This window comes from Crocuta crocuta, unplaced genomic scaffold (assembly GCF_008692635.1).
Source record: "Crocuta crocuta isolate KB4526 unplaced genomic scaffold, BGI_CrCroc_1.0 scaffold61, whole genome shotgun sequence".
NCBI lineage: Eukaryota > Metazoa > Chordata > Mammalia > Carnivora > Hyaenidae > Crocuta > Crocuta crocuta.
The window spans coordinates 912,851-933,979 of NW_027528369.1; the positions used below are offsets into that span (position 1 = coordinate 912,851).

At 39.0% G+C, this 21,129-nt stretch overlaps 1 protein-coding gene across 3 annotated transcripts in view; it reads left to right on the forward strand.

The window, feature by feature from the left end:
* CNTNAP4 (contactin associated protein family member 4) overlaps positions 1-21,129 on the forward strand; it is a 250,798-nt gene that overhangs the window by 152,312 nt on the left and 77,357 nt on the right. For all 3 annotated transcript variants that reach the window (XM_077754042.1, XM_077754043.1, XM_077754044.1), the window contains 3 exons: positions 5,322-5,471; positions 11,040-11,211; positions 18,228-18,334. In XM_077754042.1, the coding sequence (XP_077610168.1) occupies positions 5,322-5,471; positions 11,040-11,211; positions 18,228-18,334 (429 nt within the window). The remainder of the gene's footprint in view (positions 1-5,321; positions 5,472-11,039; positions 11,212-18,227; positions 18,335-21,129) is intronic.

Below are 21,129 nucleotides of genomic sequence, written 5' to 3' on the forward strand. Positions count from 1 at the left end.
TTCCACCTTCCTCCCTTGCACTGTTGCACTCTTCCTACCTTTCAGACGGTAAACCTGTCACTCCCTGGAACTCCCTTTTTCTCCTAAACTGACTGGCCCCAGTGATCTCCATATTTTCATCTTGACAAAAGCTATCTGGAGGCCTGGCGCTTTAGTTCTGATTGGCGAATATAGCTAATGGATGCAGGAGTTTCTGACACTGTTTCAGAGCACTTAAAGATATTTAAAAACAGGAAAAACCCTTCAGTTGTTCCTTTAGCAATAGCCTACCTATAACCGCCTTTTGCACCTTCGCAAAGTACCTACTCTGTATAGCAGGGTTTTCCTTCTTCGTACATCGTATTTCATGGATGCCTATTCTCGTCTTAGGAGCGAGTGATGGCGGCTAAGCTGTCACAGTATTTCTGTAGCAATTTAGGGTTGGTACCAGAAGGTTATATACATGAGGAGCAGATATAAATCTTTTTCCTCTTTCTATATTTTGTGAGACACACACAGAGAGAGAGAGAGAGAGAGAAAAGAAGGGAGGGGTGAGGAAGAATGGAGAAGAGAGGGAGAGGGAGAGATTTCTGGTGAACAGCTGTGTTGTCCCCTGTGACCTGCCATTTCCTCTTACTTCTTATTCTGTTCTTCCGTCATTCATTAGGGTAGCCCGTGCCTTCTACGCAGCCCCCAGTGCACTACCTGTAATCGGACAAGTCGGGCTGAGTGCTTATTGCAGCAATGGGAGCACACACCTGGGGAGCCATGGGTGTGTCTCAATGTTAAGGGGTTAAGGATGATTTATTATAAGATTTGGGATTGTTAGTTCATTTGGGGGGAGGCTTCAAGGAAGTGGAAAATTGCTCTGGATTAAATGCTGCTAGGAGGGGAGGGTAATTGTGTGATTAGGTATCTTTGTATATCTTATCTAGATGGATGGGGGAATGAAATAAGGTCATTGATGTAAACAAAACAAAACAAAGAAAAACCCCATCAGTTGTCATTCATATTATCCAGAAGAGGAAGTTTGGTCATTTTTTGGTTTTTGCAGGAGCCTTGTTATCGTCGGTGCTTAGACAGGATAATAAAGTAGTCTTGGCTTTTTTGGGTACAAGTTCAGTGTAGTCATAGAGTTACCTTGTCTCATCTTGGTATTCTATGAGATCGTGTTCACTGGGAGCACTCCCTTGTGCTGAGCGCTCTCCATCTTCTAAGAGCACCACCCAGCTGAGAGAGCGAGGCACTTCCTAGCTGTTGGGGGCAGCTTTTCTGTTTCTCAAGTTTAGTTATTTACAAGAGCAAAAGAATAAAGGGACAGCCTGTCCTGCAGGCAGAGAAGAGTGTGGGTTTTGGAATCAACTTGCCAACTCAACCCTCCGTGGGTAATTTGATCTTCTTACTGGAGCCTCATTTTTTCCATATTTAAAATGAGAATGATAGTAGCAGTGTTGAAGATTAAATGACACAATGCACGTAAGGCACACAATTCCTGTTATGAATACTAGTTCAGTAAAAACTGTTATTATTATCTTATTATTATACCAATAACACGTCCCTGCCCTGGCTCAAAATTTATGAGTGGTGGGAACAGTACTAGAATTAGCATTTACCTACCCAATATCATGAACAAGAATAAATGCAAATTCTATGATTCTTCTCTTTCCATTCTTTTACAGCGTGGTGGTCTTTTAAGGGGCTGCCTCTCATCAGATCTAAAAGCGGGAAGGAGTTGTACACTTAAAAACATAGAATCTTGGGGGCACCTGGGTGGCTCAGTCAGTTAAGCGTCTGATTCTTGATTTCCGCTCAGGTCATGATCTCACGATTTGTTGGTTCGAGCCCTGCGTCGGGCTCTGTGCTGACAGCATGGAGCCTGCTTGGGATTCTCCCTCTCTCTGTGTGTGTGCACATGATGTCTCACTTCTCTCTCAAAATAAATAAACTTAAAAAAATAGAATCTAATTTCAAAGATTTTTAAATGCTTTTAAAATTTATTTTTGAAAAAGGGCATGATTGGGAGGAAGGGAGTGACAGAGAGAGAGATCAAAAGCAAGCTCTGAGCTGGCAGTTCTAAGCCCAATGCGGAGCTCATACCCACAATCTGCAAGATTATGACTTGAGCCGAAGTCAGACGCTCAATCAACTGAGCCAGCCAGGCATCCCGTAAAAAATAGAATCGAATTTTAAAATTATCCTTTTATTGTGTCGACTTAAGAGAAAGAAATTAAATGGATTTTTCATTATTTAATTTACATAATAAATCCCATTGATGAGTAGCAAGCCTCCTCCTTGTAAGTGAATGGTGTCTGTTATAAATGAGGCCTGAGAATGGCTTCCCTAAGCTTCCCGCACAACCATAGCACAACTTCACAACATGCTAGCTGCCTAGATGGGTGATTGAACTGTGTCACATGACAGCGCAGTGGTCCTGGCCATCTTTTTTTCCTCATCTAAATCAGCTTCTGTACTGACAGAAGAAATTCCCAAGCCTGTGACTTTACTCCTGGGGCATCCTTCACCCAGCAGATCCCTGGAGCACTGCTCCTCAAAGTGTAGTCCCTGGAGTAACACTCAGTCAGTGAAATACTTGTTTCCAGATGTAGTATAAAAATTGGGAATAAGCTCTAAAACACTGCTAGGGCAGCAAGATCTTGCTGCATCATCCAAGCACAAGGTTGTTGGACTCGTATTTTATGTCTTCTTTATTTAATTTTTAGTAATTCTTTTCGCTGAGGTTTTTGAAAGTATCAGTCTGCAGTAGATGAGAAAAGAAAATGTTCATCACCGCAGGTGACTTGGGAAGCACTGTCTTAGACTGCTAGAAGTCATGGCTATAGGCACATCCAGCCTTTGAAGAGAGCTGATAGGAGGCACGTGGTGGGGGAGGGAGGCTGGGAAATGTGTGTATGTGTGACGCAAAGCTCAGTACAAAGGCTTTCACTCTAAATGTATCCTCTTAAAGGAAGCTCTGGATGACAAATCTGGGGCATTTGATTTATTTTAGTCCAATCTCATACCGTCAGGGATTACATAACTCTTCAGTCATCTATTTCAGAACCCACTCTTAGAAAATGTGTCTAAAAGCATCTAACCTACATTTTTCATTTTTCAGTTTTTAGGTCTTTCTCATTATCTTTCACAAACCAAACCAGTTGGGTCTTTGAAAATCTTTTCCTCTTCCTGGATGTAGTATAAAAATGAGCTTCGGTGCCCAGGATGGAATTTGCATTATACTAAATAAATCCAGGGCAAAGAGCTTAATCGCCTAAGGGAGCTTCTACACCTTTTCTGTCTGAAAGCTTGTGGTCAAAAATAGCTGAGGAAGTAAAGAAGTTGTACATTGTACACACTATCAGAAAAGAAGCCATGGCCTTTGGGTATAGTAGAGTGCTAGTATTTTAGTTTACTAATTTGATCCACAAAGTCATAAAGCATTGAGTATTCAATAGATACAATAAACCTTGCTGGTTAATCCACAATAGAGGTGCTTCGATTCCACCTATCTGCTCATATTCAACCACAGAGCCTTTACAGACTTAATTCCCTTCAAGAAGTAAAGGGTTAACTCATCTCATGGATTCATGACACTGGAGTGCTGCAGTGGGAGGGGTGGATGATTATTTTTTAGAAGTGATGAGAAAACGCTGATTTTTGATTCATGCAAATTTTGGTCATATATATAATCTTGAAAGATCCAAGGAAAATATAAAAATGATGAAAACCACAATTCTCCATGATGAAAAAATTACTGTTTATACATTGGGATATTTCCTTCCAGCCCTTCCCCATATTTATACAAAAAGTAGGAGTATCATTAGAATTGTATATATGGAGTTGATTCTCATTATTTGCAATAGTTCTGTTGTAGAAAGTCACTGTGAACACTGAATTAACAAATAGTGAACCATCACTCCTAGAGGAATTAAGAGGGTTTGGTTCCTGTGACTTTCTGGTCACAACATTTTTGTCAACCAATCAATACATAACCTTGTTTTATGTGTGATTCTGCCTAAAGATACCTTATTTTATATATACTGTTGATCTACTAACATTGAACTCGTGGCCAACTGCACTGTAAGCAACGGCTGAGTGAAGTTCATCTAGCATGTGTGTTTTCTCTGTGAGACACATTATAGCCTTCTTGCATTTATGAATAGCAAACTACTTCATCACTAGGCCTGATGTCTTTTTTTTATTTATTTATTTATTTATTTATTTATTTATTTATTTATTTATTTAAGAGAGAGAGTGTGTGTGTGTGAATGTGTATGAGCAGGGGAAAGGCAGAGGGAGAGGGAGATAGAGAATCCCAAGCAGGCTCCACACTGTCAAGGGCTTGATCTCACGAACCCGTGGGATCCTGACCTGAGCTGAAATCAAGAATATATCACTCAACTGACTGAGCCACCCAGGCGCCCTTGAGGTCTTTTAAATGGCAAAGTCACCAACCCAAAGCCCAAAACTGTGGTAAACATGTTTACATATGAGAGTTGAAACAAGCATCATCTCCTTGTTTAACCTCAGCTGGTAACGTGTGTCACTCAGCACCTTTTTTTTTCACTGTTCTGTATACATTCCTGTGAATGATTCCAAAGATGCCGTGATCATATTGAGTTTAGGGCTACAAATAAATTATGGTGACTTAGGTGGATTTGCAAATATGGAATCTAAACAACATGAGGATCAACTATGTAAATGTAAATTTATTTTTATTTTTTAAATTTATCTATTTTGGAGACAAATAGAGACAGTGTGTGAGCAGGGGAAGGGTGGAGAGAGAAGGAAAGAGAGAGAATCCCAAGTAAGCTCCGTGCACCAGCTCAGAGCCTGATGTGGGGTTTGAACTCACAAAACTGTGAGGTCATGAGCTGAGCTGAAACCAAGAGTTGGACGCTTAAATGACTGAGCTGCCCAGGTGCCCCCACACGGCTTTATTTTTTAACTTTGTATTATGTAGGCAGACTTTCAATATTCACTATAGTCTCTCCAAATATTTTTGTAATGATTGACTTGATATACTTTGCTAAATATATAATATTGTAAAAGATGACTACACAAAAATATTTTTAAAAAGCAGATAAATCATTTTATTGGGTTAGACTTGGCCCGGTGTTGGGGATTTTGTTCCCTTTATTGAGACCGTCAGGAAGGAATCATATACCATTTTCCACAGGAGGGTACCCACTTGCCTCCTTTTCCTGTCTTTCTTTCTGTTTCCTTTTGTTAACATGTGAGTGCTATACTTGATGGGGTGATGTGTATATTGCTTTTTCTAACCAACTGCTTATACTATTTCCTGTTGAGAGATCACTCTCTTAACTGATTTTTATCTCTCCCAGGTGTTGGATTAAATGATGGGCAGTGGCATTCCGTCTCCTTATCTGCCAAAAGGAATCACTTGAGTGTGGTAGTGGATAGCCAGGTGGCCTCTGCTGCTTTTTCCCTGGGGTCCGAGCAGATGTATTCCGGTGGTACCTATTATTTCGGAGGTAAGAGAAGAGGTCAGGCTGTACGGGACATTGATCCCTATTTGCAGTTACTTCCCCTTTTGTCTTGGAGATGTCATCGTGTTTTCACCAGTGTCGAGTTTGGAGTAATTTCTCACTCTCTTTGAGCATGGAAATGTTGAGTGAATCAAGATGACCAACTATGACCTAACATGCATTTCTTAGAGATGGACTTACTTATGTTTACAGTTTCTACATGAGAATGATTGCAAATAAGCCACCCTCTTCAGTTCTTACTTTTGAACTTCGTTATATTTTCCTAGTGTTAAATGGTTCTTATATGGCTTTTTCAGATTTTATGGCCTGATTTTATGACAGTATTTTCCTGAACGTGGCTCTTAGCTCCTCTGGAGCATCCTTATTGCTTTTCCTACTGTCCAATGCAGAAGAGTAATATTATGCCAATGGCAAATAATCTAACTCAATTAGCCGTAGAAACCTCTGCTCATTGCTAAGTAATAATGCACTGATACAGATGATGAAATGAAGACATCAACCTTCAACACCAGGTCATCCCTCTAAGAGAACAAAAACGAATGAAGCGTTTATCTGCCCAATGGATGTTTGATTGAACAAAGAGTTTGGAAAAGAAAACCTTGGAAATGGAAGTGGATCTTTAGCATGGAAAATTAAAATAAAATGTGATTCTCCATTAGCAAGGGAAAGTTGTAAACCTGTTAGCAGTAGGACTTATTTCTTATCATGACTTGGTATGTTTTTTATTGCTGCTGTTTTGAATTTTAACAGTTACTTCTGTCTAGAATCCCTTTTGAGTTTGGTGGCAAGTAGCCCAATCTTTATTATTAATCACTAAACTACAGATTTCCTTTCTGAGAGTTGACAGTAAGCACACAGACCATGCATCGTTCATCTGATATTAAGAACAAACAAAAACTTTCCACGCTACCCAGGGAGGGGTCCTTGTAGCGTTGTTCTGTGTTTCCATCGTGACTTAAAGGCAAACTTGTCCAGAGCTCTTGAGGTCTGACAATTGAAGGAGGAGGATGCCCTCAAATTTTTGCAGCAGGAACCCACTTGGGTGGCACTGACCTTAACTTGCAAATCGAACAGCAGTACATCTACAGAAGGAAAATTGGTGGCGTCTACCTCATGCATCTGAAGAGAATTTGGGAGAACCTTCTGTTGGCAGCTCGTGCCATTGTTGCTGATGAAAACCTGGCCAATGTCAGTGTCGTATCATCCAGGAACCCTGGCCGATGAGCTGGGCTGATGTGTTCTGCCACTGGAGCCACTCATATTGCTGCCACTTCACCCCTGAAACCTCCACTAACCAGATCCAGGCAGCCTTCCAGGAGCCCAGATTTCTGGTGGTTGCTGATTGCAGGGCTGACCACCAGTCTCTCATGGGGTGTCTCATATCATCCTGCCTACCGTCGCTCTGTGTAGCACAGACTCTCCTCTGTGCTCTCTGGACATCGCCATCCATTGCCACAGCGAGGGAGCCCACTCAGTGGGTCTGCTGTGTTGGATGCTGGCCCGAGAAGTTCTGTGCATGTGCGGCACCATTACCCATGAACACCCATAGAAGGCTGTGCCTGGACTCTCCTTCTACAGAGGTCCTGACGCGATTGAAAAGGAAGATCAGATTGCTGCGAGAAGCCTGTGACCAAGGAAGAATTTCAGGGTGATGGACTGCTCCCACTCTGAGTTCCCTGTCACTCAAACTGAAGTCACAGAGTGGTCTGGAGGCAAGCAGGTGCGTCCTGGGCCTGTGCGGCGGGTCCCTACTGATTGGAGCATTCAGCCTGCCACTGAGTGGGCACGAACCACCGCCAGGTGGTCTTAAGCTGCTCTTCCACAAAGGCCAACAACATGGAAATAAGCCTGATGGAAAGTAAACAATTTCTAAAAAAAAGAACAAAAAACCAAAATCCCCTACGTAATCCATTACTGTGAATGGCAGCATAGTGGCAACAATCCCAAAAGGTGTAATTGCCTCCTTTAGCGAATCTGTGCATTTCTGAACCAGCTTGTTTATTAAACCTCATGGAATAAATGATGGGTTTTATGGCAATTCGTAGGAGCGCATTCCTTTAATAAATGGTAAGATACAGAGAACAAATTAACTAAGAGCTTTCACTTCAAAGGAAAAGATTTAGAAGCACTAAAAGAGATTTTAAAAACAGCCATATTGTTAAATGTAAAAAAAAAAAAAAAGACTAGATAGGAATGAATAGATTGGGTAAAAGTGTAAATCATGAAAATAGAATCATCATTCTTACAGTATTTTGCATCCTTTATGTTCATATTTAATGATGCCTACCTTTTTTTGTAGAAACTTTTTATTGCTATTATTCATTCTGTGATATTTTTTATGGCAAAACCTATATCACATATGCATTCTGTAATTTTGCTTGTTTTTATTACGATACACACCATTTTTTAAAAATAAACTTTTAATCTTTGAATAGTTTTAGATTTATCAAAAAGCTGCAAAGATACACAGAGTTCCCATACCCCCTGAACCCATTATCCTTGGCTGCTCACTTCTTACATCATGTGTGCGTTTTAAAGAATACTAATTAGAATGCTGTGCATAGCTACATGTGCACTTCCCAGCTTAGACGATAGTATCAACATCCATTTGTCCCTCCAGGCCATGTCTCTTCATCTCCCCAGATAAACACGGTCTCGAATTTGGGGTATATTCTCCCTCTCATGTTCTTTGTGATTTGGCATCTACTGAGGTATTTCTAAGTTCCTAACCAATATACTGTGGAAGGTTCCATAACAGAATGCAGTCATGTTCTCGGTTGGTGTCCTTCGGTACCAGAACATTTTGAGCATGAGATTCTACTGATCTCATGCCCTGCAAACTGTAGGGCATCCTAACATGTCCAGAACTGGGAACAAGGGGCCAAATGAAAGCAGGAGGCCTTCTGCTGCCCAGCTCCCCCCTCCTCTTCTGGCTTTGTGCACCAGAGGCTGATAGAGAAGGTCCATCCTTCTGGAAGCTCACTTGGGGCTTTGGGCTGGGAACCCTGGATTCTGGAAGTGGACTGGAGGGCAGTGGGGTGATCATCTCTTCCCACTTTTAGCACTGGATGCCCTGAGTGCCAAGACAAACTGTGACAGTTGTTGACCCTACAAGACCTTCGACTCTTTAGGCATGAGAGCCCCTGTCTTACTAGGACCTGCTGTATCTAGGTAGAAGGCTCTTCTTAGGTCATTACTTCTTCAGCCAGTTTATCTTCAAGTAAATAAATATCCCACGTTCTGAGATGGGATCTCATAGGTTTTCTTCCGCTTGTCTCTCAATTCAACTGCAAATTGCCAGTGATCTTATCCGCCTATAAGCAGCCCAACATGGCTGCAGTGCCCCATCCTTTCACCAGCCTGCATTGTACGTCCATTCCAGGCCTGTCCTGGAAGGGACAGTCATATTGGGTGAGGGGGATGCTCAGAAATCACAGCATCCTGCATCTGCCATGCCAGATCCCATTATCTGTCCATCGTTTTCCACTCTTTCTCCCCCCAGCCCCAGCTGAGTGCTTTTCAAAAATTTGGACTGCATTGTGGTGCCTTGTGCTCAGCTTTTATCATTTGTAAATTATAAATTTTAAATCTGGGTTCTCCAGATTGAGGACAGATAAATGTCTAATTTCTGTATGTTTCCCCCATGTGATCTTTGTGCTACTGAATAACACATTGTGCGGTGCAAACTGGAGGCACTAGACCGTGTGCAGAATTCTCACACCCCCTCTTGTGTAAATCAAACATTATCCGTCCGATGAACAGGCTAGACCACGGTGAAGTCAAAGCCGACATCTTACTTCTGGTGCAGTGACATCAAGTGATAAGTTATCTGTCGTCTTCAGAGGTGCTTAACATGCCTCCTGCCTCCAGGAATGGATCCATCCATTAATTCAACATTAAGTATTCCCTAGAAATCTTCATATTTTAGAACTTCCATCTCAAACAGGTTCAGTGCTGAACTTCTCCCTGTAACTGCAATATATTAACTTGTGGGTGCCTGTTATCATAGACTAATGAGACTAACCTGGCTTGAACTTTTCTTTTTTTTCTTGCTTATTAAACATCGTAGCTAGGAATACCAAGTGTCTCATGATACGACGATGTGCTTTCTGTAAAGTTCCATAATCTTCCTTGGTGACTGAGTTTGCTTAGTTTTATTCCCTACAGCCATATTGCAAAATTTATTTTATTCTGAAATAGTTGGAAATGTGTCAGGAAACACTACCTGGAGAAAAGGAGATTAGCAGGGCTGTTTATATTCTTGGCATATTGTGGTCAGCCCCAAATATTGTTGAACAATTATCCTCTCAGTTTTTACTTTAACATTCTTAATTGGTTAATAAGTCATCTAGAAAACATATCGAGGTTATAATAACAATAGCCTATACTACGGAAGAATTCTAAGCACTGAAAATGTGTGTGGTGCCCTGTACAATAAATTGATACTCAAAGAGCATTCATCACCTTTTCTTGATATATCAAATTTGAAACTTCAGAGTCTCCCTTGGTCGAAATATAGTATTTCAATGTACCTGATAACAGTTTTAAATATGAATCGTGGCCTTCACTTGGAATATAAATGGGTTTTGTTAGGAAAACAAGCATTAAGGGGAAATATCTTCAGTCACAATATGTAATTATAATGGAAATTCCCAGGTAGAAAAATAGCGTGGGTTGTATAGGAATTAGGAAGTTGCTGATTCATTTCTTATTCTTTGAAACTGTAATAGTGCTTGACAACCATAACGGCAAAGAAAGATTAATGAAAAATACATAAGTATAATATATGTGTTCATACGCCATAAAATTATTTATTTCACTTGGATAGAGAAACACTTAGAACATCATTAAAACTCAGAGAAAAATGGTTAATATTATAGTTCTTTATTATATAAATAATTAGAAACAGATCTTAGGTAAGTGTTAGAAAAAAATCAATATAAATGGAACATTCTTTTATGAGTCAAAGAATAAATAAAATCACAGTGAAATGTTTTTGGCATTAAGTCATTATGATTTATTAAAATGCATGTGTGTATGGCTTTTATATGCATGTGAAGATAAAGTAATTAAATAGGTGGTTGGTAATTTTATTCCAAGTCAATATAGCTCTTTTCCCAAATAGTTAGCTTTAAATACCAAGGTATTTCACAGTTATTGATTTATCTTTTCTTATGTACAGTGCACATTTTCAATCTTTATGCCTTTTCTTGCATTCCAAAAGACTAAGCTCCTGTGTTTAACTTTAATACATAATTTAATATTATGTAATAATATAGTATAATAGTTATATGGTAATTACTTTAACATTATTTCATAAGAAACCTATGATAATAATGAGAAACACTTTGTATAATTGCAATTTGTCATTTAGATCAAACTAATGATGACTATAAGGTGCTCTTCCTCCCTTTTTTAATTTTAAGAAAATAATCAAATGGCTATTTCTTTTCATCTTTTTTTTTTTTATATATAATGAAACAGTCTATGATACTAAATCCTGATTCATTGTGATGTATCCTGACTTACTTTGTTTTATTTTGTTTTGATCAGGTTGTCCTGACAACAGCTTTGGATCCAAATGTAAAAATCCAGTTGGTGGGTTTCAGGGATGTATGCGACTCATTTCTATCAGTGACAAGTTGGTGGATCTGATTTCAGTGCAGCAGGGGTCCCTTGGGAACTTCAGTGACCTTCAGATAGACTCATGTGGAATCACAGACAGGTGCGAATCTCATTTCTTCTTTTACTTTGACCTGTCCATTTTCCAGTGTTTGGCAGCATATTAAAACTTATGTATAAAATGAATATTTTTAAACTCCTTTTCCCACCATCACCTGTTCCACAGGATATAGATGATATTCGTATTCGAAATAAAAATATGCTTTTAGTTTTATACTTCATGTTTCCAGGGATAAAACTTAGGTGGGAGACATGTGGCCATGGTATTTATATGTACACATGCTACCAGTTTACAAAAGTTAATGTTTATGCTGCTATAATTTTATTTTACTTATTATTTTATTTATTTTAATTTTTTAATTTGCATCCAAGTTGGTTAGCATATATTGCTATAATGATTTAAGGAGTAGATTCCAGTGATTCATCCCCTGTGTATGAACTCTGAACACCCAGTGCTCATCCCAACAAATGCCCTTTACCCATTTAGCCCATGCCCCCACCCATAATCCCTCCAGCAAGCCTCTTTTGTTCTCTGTATTTGAAAGTCTCTTATGTTTTGTCCTCCTCCTTGTTTTTATATTATTTGTGCTTCCCTTCCCCTATGTTCATCTGTTTTGAATCTTAAATTGTTCACATGAGTGAATTCATATGATATTTCTCTGTCTGTCTTTGACTAATTTCACTTAGCATAATACCTTCTAGTTCCATCCACGTAGTTGCAAACGGCAAGATTTCATTCTTCTATATATATATCTCACGAAGAAAAAGAATGAAATCTTGCCGTTTGCAAGATATATATATATCACATCTTCTTTATCCATTCATCAGTCAGTGGACATTTGGGCTCTTCCCATACTTTGACTATTGGTAATAGTGCTCCTATAAACAGTGGGGGGGGGTGTGCCCCTTTGAAACAGCACACCTGTATCCTTTGGATAAATCCCTGGTAATGCAATTGCTGGGTCATTGGGTAGTTCTATTTTTAATTTTTTGAGGAACCTCCATACTGTTTTCCAGAGTGGCTGCACCAGTTTGCATTCCCAGCAGCGCTAAAGAGATCCTCTTTCTCTGCATCCTCACCAGTATCTGTTGTTGCCTGAGTTGTTAATGTTAGCCATTCTGACAGGTGTGTGGTGGTACCTCAGTGTGGTTTTGATTTGTATTTCCCTGATGATGAGTGATGTTGAACATTGTTTCATGTGTTGGTTGGCCATCTGGATGTCTTCTTTGGAGAAGTGTCTATTCATGTCTTTTGCCCATTTCTTCACTTGATTATTTGATTTTGGGTGTTGAGTTTGTTAAGTTTGATAAGTTCTTTATAGATTTTGGATACTAACCCTTTATCTGATATGTTGTTTGCAAACATCTTTTCCCATTCCATTGGTTGCCTTTTAGTTTTGCTGATTGTTTTCTTCACTGTGCAGAAGGTTTTTATCTTGTTGAGGTCCCAATAGTTCATTTTCGCTTTTGTTTCCCTTGCCTCCGGAGACGTGTTGAGTAGGAAGTTGCTGTGGCAAAGCTGCTATAATTTTAGACGAGTATAAATGTATCAAAAATATATCACTAAACTTAATAAATTAGTGCACTCTAACAGTAGTATTGATCGCCAGTACCAATAAGTCAGAGACCTGTGTGGCTGTTTATCAAAGTGTCTTTGGCTTCTCTGACAGCTGACTAGTATTTTCAGCGGCATAGCAGTTTAACGTTTGCTGTGCCTGCTAATGTGTACCGTTACCAGCGCATTACTCTCTCCTCTGCAGGAAAAATCAAAAGGCACCTCTCCTCTGGAAAGTTTGAAACTATAGCATTGATCAAGTTATAAAGGTGATCCAGTAGTTTCAGTAGGAGCTCTGGTACAGGACATGATAGCACAAGATTTGGGAGTTAATTGTAGAGAACAAGTAAATTTTAAAGCAACAGTTGATAGTTAATAATTAAAAAGTATTTTCAGGCATGGGCAACTATAGCCAAATAATCTTGCCAGTCATGCTTTAATATGAAGGTTGTTCATTTTAATTATTGAGTTTAATGGAATGTCATGGTCATTGCAGATAAAAAAAAAGTAAACATTGTAACAGACTTAGCCCCCTACACTATAGTGGTGTTCAATATATATTTTGAATAAATATAAATACTGAGCTTAAAAAAATAACTTTTTATTTGTATGAGACATTTTATCAACATAAACATATATATATTATCTGTTATTATATATGATATGTGTTATATCTAATAGACTGTTAGTCTGTCAATGTCTGTGGATCCTATTTTGAATACTAATAGATACTGTGTTATGTGGAGAAAAAAATAATCATAATCTCATTTAGCAATGGATTAGAAGGCCATACTTTCCTCTTTATGAATATGCATTTATTTATTTAACTCAGTTTGTAGATAAAATAATTCTTTCTATAATGCAAGATGATATGTAAAGGAAGAATTTAGACAGTGAACCTCAACTGGCTTGATTTTGATACTAAATGACAGTGACCTTCTCCATAGTTATATCCACACTGGCTCTCAAACCTTAATTCCGATTTGGGGAAGCACATACCAGCTCTGAAGAGGTAGGGCTCACTTCTCCGTGGCTAACAATCATTGGTACCTGCGGGGAAATTCAGTCATCCACAATTAGTGACAGTCGTGTTAACCATCTTAGATTGCAGACCACTGTTTTGGTGCCAGTAGATCCACACTTTTCTGAAGTGGATTTCTCTGAAGCTGCCATTTTACTCAAGGAAGCTGGATTGCCTGCTTTCTGGAAATACACACTTGTAAAACAGAGGACTGTGATAAGCACACTTGGAGAATGTATGGTTTTAGTGCCACACCTTGAGAAGGCTTTTCAGAAAGAGTGAGCAAATCATGGATAGATCCTGGCTATCCATCTTTTTTAAAGAAAAACTTATGACTAATAGTAACCCTAGCAATATTAAAAATAATAGCAAAAATCAAACTAATTTTTATAATGTTTACCTTTCAAATTTCCAAAAGTATTTCTCGACTCACTTTCTTATATTCAGAAGAAAATGTATATTCATTTATTTTGGTCTTCTGTGCTATACCTATTGACATCACTTCCAAGCATTATTAAATAAAGTCTTCTTTAAAAAATCTGTTTAGGGGCGCCTGGGTGGCTTAGTCGGTTAAGCGTCCGACTTTCGCTTAGGTCATGATCTCGCAGTTCGTGGGTTCGAGCCCCGCGTCGGGCTCTGTGCTGACTGCCAGCTCAGAGCCTGGAGCCTGTTTCAGCCTGTGACTCCCTCTCTCTCTGACCCTCCCCTGCTCACGCTGTCTCTCTCTCTCTCCTAAAAATAAATAAAACATTAAAAAAAAAAATCTGTTTACCAGGCTGTGTTCTAAGCACTTAATATGAATTAGTATTGAAGTTTGTGTGTTTGAGTGGCTCTGTGTAAGGATGATGCGAGTGTGTAAGGATTCTGGGAATGCGTGTGTGAATGACCTACAAGGGTGTGCATGTGTGTTGGGATAGGTGGGTGTGTGTGAGTGTGTGCATATGCACAAGTTAGCACGTGAGGAGCTGTGTGATGGTGTATGAAGGATTTGTGTGAGTGTGGAAGGTGCTTTTGGACATGTGAGTTAAGCTTGTGAGTGTGTACGTGTCTGAGAGACTGTGTAACAACTGTGTTCTAAAATGAATTTTGCTTAATTTTTTTTAATTGTAAACATCTCATTGGGTATATTAAATGATTTATGAATTGCGCAGTGTCCCATTTAGCAGATAGAGGGGCGCTCCCTGAAATGAATTTTAAATTAATTAATGTGTATTTAAAGTAATCCTCACAAAACCCTTAGAGCCTGTTCTTGGTAGTGTTTGCTTCTTGTGACTATGAGGGGTTGAGGGTGACGAAGGGGACATGGCTCAGGAGCAGCGNCGTATTTAAAGTAATCCTCACAAAACCCTTAGAGCCTGTTCTTTTTTTTTTTTTTTTAATAGTTTATTGTCAAATTAGTTTCCACATAACACTCAGTGCTCATCCCCACAAGTGGCCTCCNAGTGCTATTGCTGGGTCATACGGGAGTTCTATTGTTAGTTTCCTGAGGAACCTCCACACTGTTTTCCAGAGGGGCTGTACCAGTTTACATTCCCACCAACAGTGTAGGAGGGTGCCCGTTCCTTAGAGCCTGTTCTTGGTAGTGTTTGCTTCTTGTGACTATGAGGGGTTGAGGGTGACGAAGGGGACGTGGCTCAGGAGCAGCGCCCGCCTCAGATCTCACATCCTGCTGAGGTGCCTGCCTGCCAAACTGCACAGCCTCCTGGGTGCGCATCACCTCCACTGCGGTTACAATTCAAGCTACATGTAATAGATACAGAATTGAATGGTTTAATTTTATTAAACTATGAAAAGCACCAGGAACATGAAAAATATACTTAAAAATCTGACAGGAACTCAAAACAATATAGCTCTTTTTTTACTGTAACTTTAAGTTGGATCAGACCTGCATGCAAAGATGTACATGCATTTACACACATGTTCACACTCACATTTATACAGTCATTCCCACATGCTCTTTACACACAAACGAACAGCCTTTCCCACATATGTACACATTTGTGTGCTCACTCACATACCCCAAAACTCTACCACACGCGGTCTTTACACATACACTCCTTATACACACATTCCGGCACCTCCTTACTTACTAATCCATGCACATGCACACTCACACACATGCACACACAAGATCATTCCCACACCCCTTAGATGCTCACATCTTCCTTATCCACACACACACACTCACACACACACACACACACCTAGAAGCCCTGCCTTTGTCCTCTGTGGACGTACAGGGGACAGGACCCTAAGTCAGAAGTCTGGGAGGAGGGTGACTGAGGGCTGAAGGCAGTCAGTCCCTCAGGGGAGGTGAGGACAGAACCACAAAGGGAGCTGCCGTCCGTGTCCCATGCCCATTGTGAGCAATGAAAGTAGTGACAGAAATATCCACAGAAAAGTGGTGGAGGCTAGAGAGCATGACTAAGTAAAGAAAAAAGTGTAAATTGTTTAGAACATTGAATGCAAATCAGTACTTCACGATCCAGTGTAATTTGCTGCAGGTTACTTACTCCTTGTCAGGCAGAGCTACCACACGGTGAATCTAAATTCCACCCACCATCCAGTCTTCACATTGTACTTACAAAATGTGAAAAGTCAGGTCTAACAAGAATCAAGGAAAATGAATTCAGTAGCTTTCAGCAGCAGCGAATCAAATAGAAATAGCACGTGTATCATCCCACTGATTATTCATTCTTCAGAATCTTAGGTATAGCACTTAAATCCGCCCCCTTTAAAAACATGGCGGGGCTCTGCGAACCTGGTGTCCTTTTCTGAGCACCAACTAAGATCATTATTGTTTTAATTTTTTTAATCTCCCTCTTTAGGCCCTGATTTGACAGGCCTAGAAACATTAAGTACAGCATGAAACACTCTTGAATGGATTCCTGTGAATCTATAAAATTACTAAAAAACATATATATAAAATTAATCGGCATGAAAAGATACCCACTATTTATTTTTGAATCTTTAAAAAGGAGGTTTCAAAATAACATACAATTTTACTTATGAACATAATCACACACAGCTGCGTATATATGTTTATATATGCACACACACATGCATGTATGTATTTATAATGGTGATTTTTATATATGAGATTATAAACTATATTTCTTCTCTGCTGTGTCCTGGATTGTTTGAATTTTGTACAGCAGATATCTGTTTTTTATAATCAGGAAAAATCAATAACATTGTTTTCAGTTAAAATTGGAGAAATCCTATGAGCAAAGCATGAAGTTCCCATCCTTAGTTTTAATAAAGGAGGTGGCAAAACGCCCAGCACGAATATTCTTGACAGGCTTTGCAGTTTAATTTTTTATCTTGGAGTAAAGGAGAGCTTTGCAAGCTTTGATCTCAATATATCTTTCAATCTAAATACTAAAAAGCATCCATAATCTGATTAGGGCTATTCAAGTCAATACCAGAAGCTCCCCAACTTTTTTGTTCATAGTGCCTTATATAGCTCAGTCATTTTTTCATAGTTTTCCAAGCCAAAATATATAAGTAACACTTCCATTTAAAATGTAACTTAGGTCCAAAAACTTAATAGATGTCCTAAAATTTAGTAACCCCTTGATAAAAGAATATACGTATATAGTATATAATATATAGCTTATATACCTAGATTGTATATATAATTTGAAAATGTTTAAATTTTATTTTGAATTAAACACAGCTACTTCATTTTACACATGTCTACCTCTTGAGTCCTGCACAACTTTTCAAAGCTTGGCATCAGGTCAGACACTGCCACCCTCATTTTTGTTCAACACTGATGTCACACAGTACTGGTTTTTTAGCAACTACTGAAAACCCAGCTTCTTTAAATATAGGACATCACTGAAAGGAATGTATTCCGATGTAATATTAAAATTGAGCTACCTCAACCTAGGAAGTTGTGCCAGGTTGGGCAGATAATGAGTATGCTTATATCTCTTGAAAAGCTAAAATATCCTGGGAGCCCCTGTGAGTTCCATTCAGCACCCTAGGGCACCCTGACACACCGCTGTGAATTTGTGTCTGTCCAATGAACCTTCAACATTACTGAAAAAGTGAATAAAGATGTCCTTCCCTCTACTTGCTTCTTTTCTTCTCTCTTCTTTTTTCCTTCTTTCTTTAAATATTCAGTGTGGTAAATCAATAAGATTGAGTGTTGTTATTTTATGTAAGCTATTGATATTTCTGGCAGCCTATTGAATAAGTGTTATGTTACTTAGGGAAAAGAAAATGCTCTGATGTAACAGGACATGTTGAAAACTAAGCAGTCACAACTACTGAGAATTGGTCGAAATCTGATGAATTTATTGATCTAAGGTTTGGTTCTGTGATTAAAGTACCTTAATGACAGACTGAATAACCATTAGTCATGTTAAATGTACCCTTTCGGCTACTGTTGACATTCTTTTCTCACATGGTCATGACCAACAGTTTAGGGTAGCTCAAAATGAAAAGTAGTGATTGTATCTGCACTTTTTTGCAGGTGTTTGCCCAACTATTGTGAACACGGCGGTGAATGTTCCCAGTCCTGGAATACTTTTCACTGCAATTGTGCAAACACTGGCTACTCAGGAGCTACTTGCCACAACTGTAAGCTGAGCACACTTGCTTCTTCTTGCCTCTGTTCTGATTTCCTTGGTCCATTTCCCTTTTTGTGACTGTGCATGTACATGTCCATGTATTGGAATGTACGACCCTGAATTTTAGCATCCAGTTGATTTCTGGTTTATTTTAAATTCACACCTCTTTGCACAAAGTTGTCAAAGTAGCTTATAGAAATAGATAACATAAAACAGGACAGAAAAGAGTAGGAGAGCTGGCAAAGGGGAAATGTGTATCGAAAACAAAAGGCAGCTAAGGATAATATAAATAGTGAATAAACACAGATAATGAATAAATAATAAACAATACAGAATGGGTAATCCTTAAATTCTCTTACAACCCCATTAATGAGAATAATGAAATAAGGATGGCAGATAATGATGTTAATCATAATAGTTCATTTTATTGAATATTTTATACATGCTAGGTACTGATCTAGTATTTTATATGTTCCAGTTCATTGAATTCTGATGTTCCTAATACACTGAATTAGTAGGTTACTGTCATTATCCCTAGTTTACTCATGAAATAACAGGGGGAGATTAATCACCTTGCCCAAGCCTCCTTCAATAACTGAGGTGCACTGAGTATGTGACACTTGCAATTATGCTTCAGAACCTGGAATCACAAAGAACAAATACTCTTGGTATATTGGAAACCATGCAGTTTTTCTGATGAAGTGTTTGCATGTGTCGTAGGCTCATATGTCATTTTGATGTCCACTTTTATCAGTACAAGAGATGGGGAGATCTACACGCCCATTTTCCTCTCCCATTTTTTTCATGTTATCACTGACATTGCTGAGCAACTTCTCTCCTATTACGATGTCCCATAGCCTTGACTTCAGGCAAAGGCATTCTGTGCAGTCATCGAGTCTCTCCATTCCCCGTCTCTTCACTGTGTGCTACTTTGTACTCCTGCCAGAGGGGAAATTTAGCATCCCAGGCTCCCAGCCCTGCAGGTTCTGGAAGAGACCCTGAGGTCCACACTCAAGGCTGGCCAGGGTGTGAGCGGGAGGGTCCCCTAGTCCAACCCTCATCCCTGCACCACTGCAGCCAGGCTCATTCCTAGGCATCAGCTTATCTTCACATCATGAAGGATGCCTACTGTTGCTAAAGCCACACCTCACTAACCAGAGACCGAGTTACTTGAGCCAGGTCCGGTAGCAGAAGGCCAGTCTAGTTTACTTTTTATATCCTCCATCTTCCTAATTGTAATAACTAACTCCAAACAAAAAGCTAATTGAATGTGTTTTCATTGGCCCTTTATTTGTAATTGTTATCAATGACTGAATCTAAATCTTTATATTCTGAGGGAAAAAAAATTGGTTGATAAAGTATTTTCATTTGTGGCCACAGTTTGATCTAAGCATAGAGTTAACTTGCTAGGTTCTTGAACAGGCAGTCCGAATGGTGCTAAAGGGTTTTGGCCAATAAACATTCTGAGAAATGGGGCCAGGAGGACAAACTTGGTTATAGTGAAGGCTTCACTGTCATTAGCAGAAATAGAGGAAGGGGCAGGGATGGAGTATTTAAAAGGTTTTATTAGAAAATAATATGTTATAGACATTCATATTATAAAGAGTCAAGCCATACACATAAAGCAAATATACTCCCAATTACCCTCATACAGTCATGTGTCCTTTCTTTTACAAAGTTTACTTATTTGTTTTGAGAGAGAGTGTGAGTGGGATAAGGGCAGAGAGAGAAGAAAAGAGAGAGAATCCCAAGCAGGCTCTGCACTATCAGTGTGGAGCCCAGTGTGGGGCTCAAACCCACGAACCATGAGATTACCACCTGAGCCAAAATCGCGAGTTGGACACTTATCTTACTGAACCATCCAGAAGCCCCAGTCATGTGTCCTGTCTAATACCAGCCCTGATTCTCAAGTTATGTATATATTCTGCCAACCACCTTCAAAGAATTTATGAACATATGTATGTACATGTAGAAGTGAATAAAATAACCATTTTTACATGCCTGTTTCACTGCACAAAATATAAATGTGACTAGAAAACAACCCATTCTTAAATCTCTGTCTATGTAATATATAATAGGAACAAATAAAATCATTAGAATGTGGAAGTATGGAGAAGTAAGTTTGTATGACTATCTGAAATTTCAGTAACATTGAGCAAATTAGTTACATTATTTCATATTGCCTAAAAAGTCATTAACATAATTTTCAAAAATTTAGACTAGATCAAGGAAAGACTTTCAGGGCATGACTTATTTCTTATTTCATAAAATAAAAAGCTTTATGAAAATTATCAGTACATTTGACCAAGTACATTTGGCCAAGTACATTTGACCAAGTGTTCAATGAGACATGTATACAGCTATTAGTATCAAACCTTGTCCATGGCAAATGTATAATTGTATAATCAAAAACATCCAATTATGGGGATGCCTGGGTGGCTCAGTCAGGTAAGCATCCAACTCTTGATTTCTGCTCAGGTTATGATGATCTCATGGTTTGTGGGATCAAGGCCCTCATCGGGTTCTGCCCTGATAATGGGGAGCCTGCTTGGGATCCTCTCTCCCTCTCTCGGCCCCTCTCCTGCTCATGCTTGCTCTCTCTTCTCTCTCTCTTTCAAAATAAATAAATGAACTTAAAAAGAAACTCATCCAATTATGGATCAAAACATATGGAGACCACTTGAGGGAATATTTAATATAGATATTTCTCCTGCTTCCAATTTTAATTAGCTTAAGTTCTCATTCCAGAGCATTAGAGAAAGTTTCTTTTGTAAATTACTTTTAAAATTATTGATGAAGAGCTTT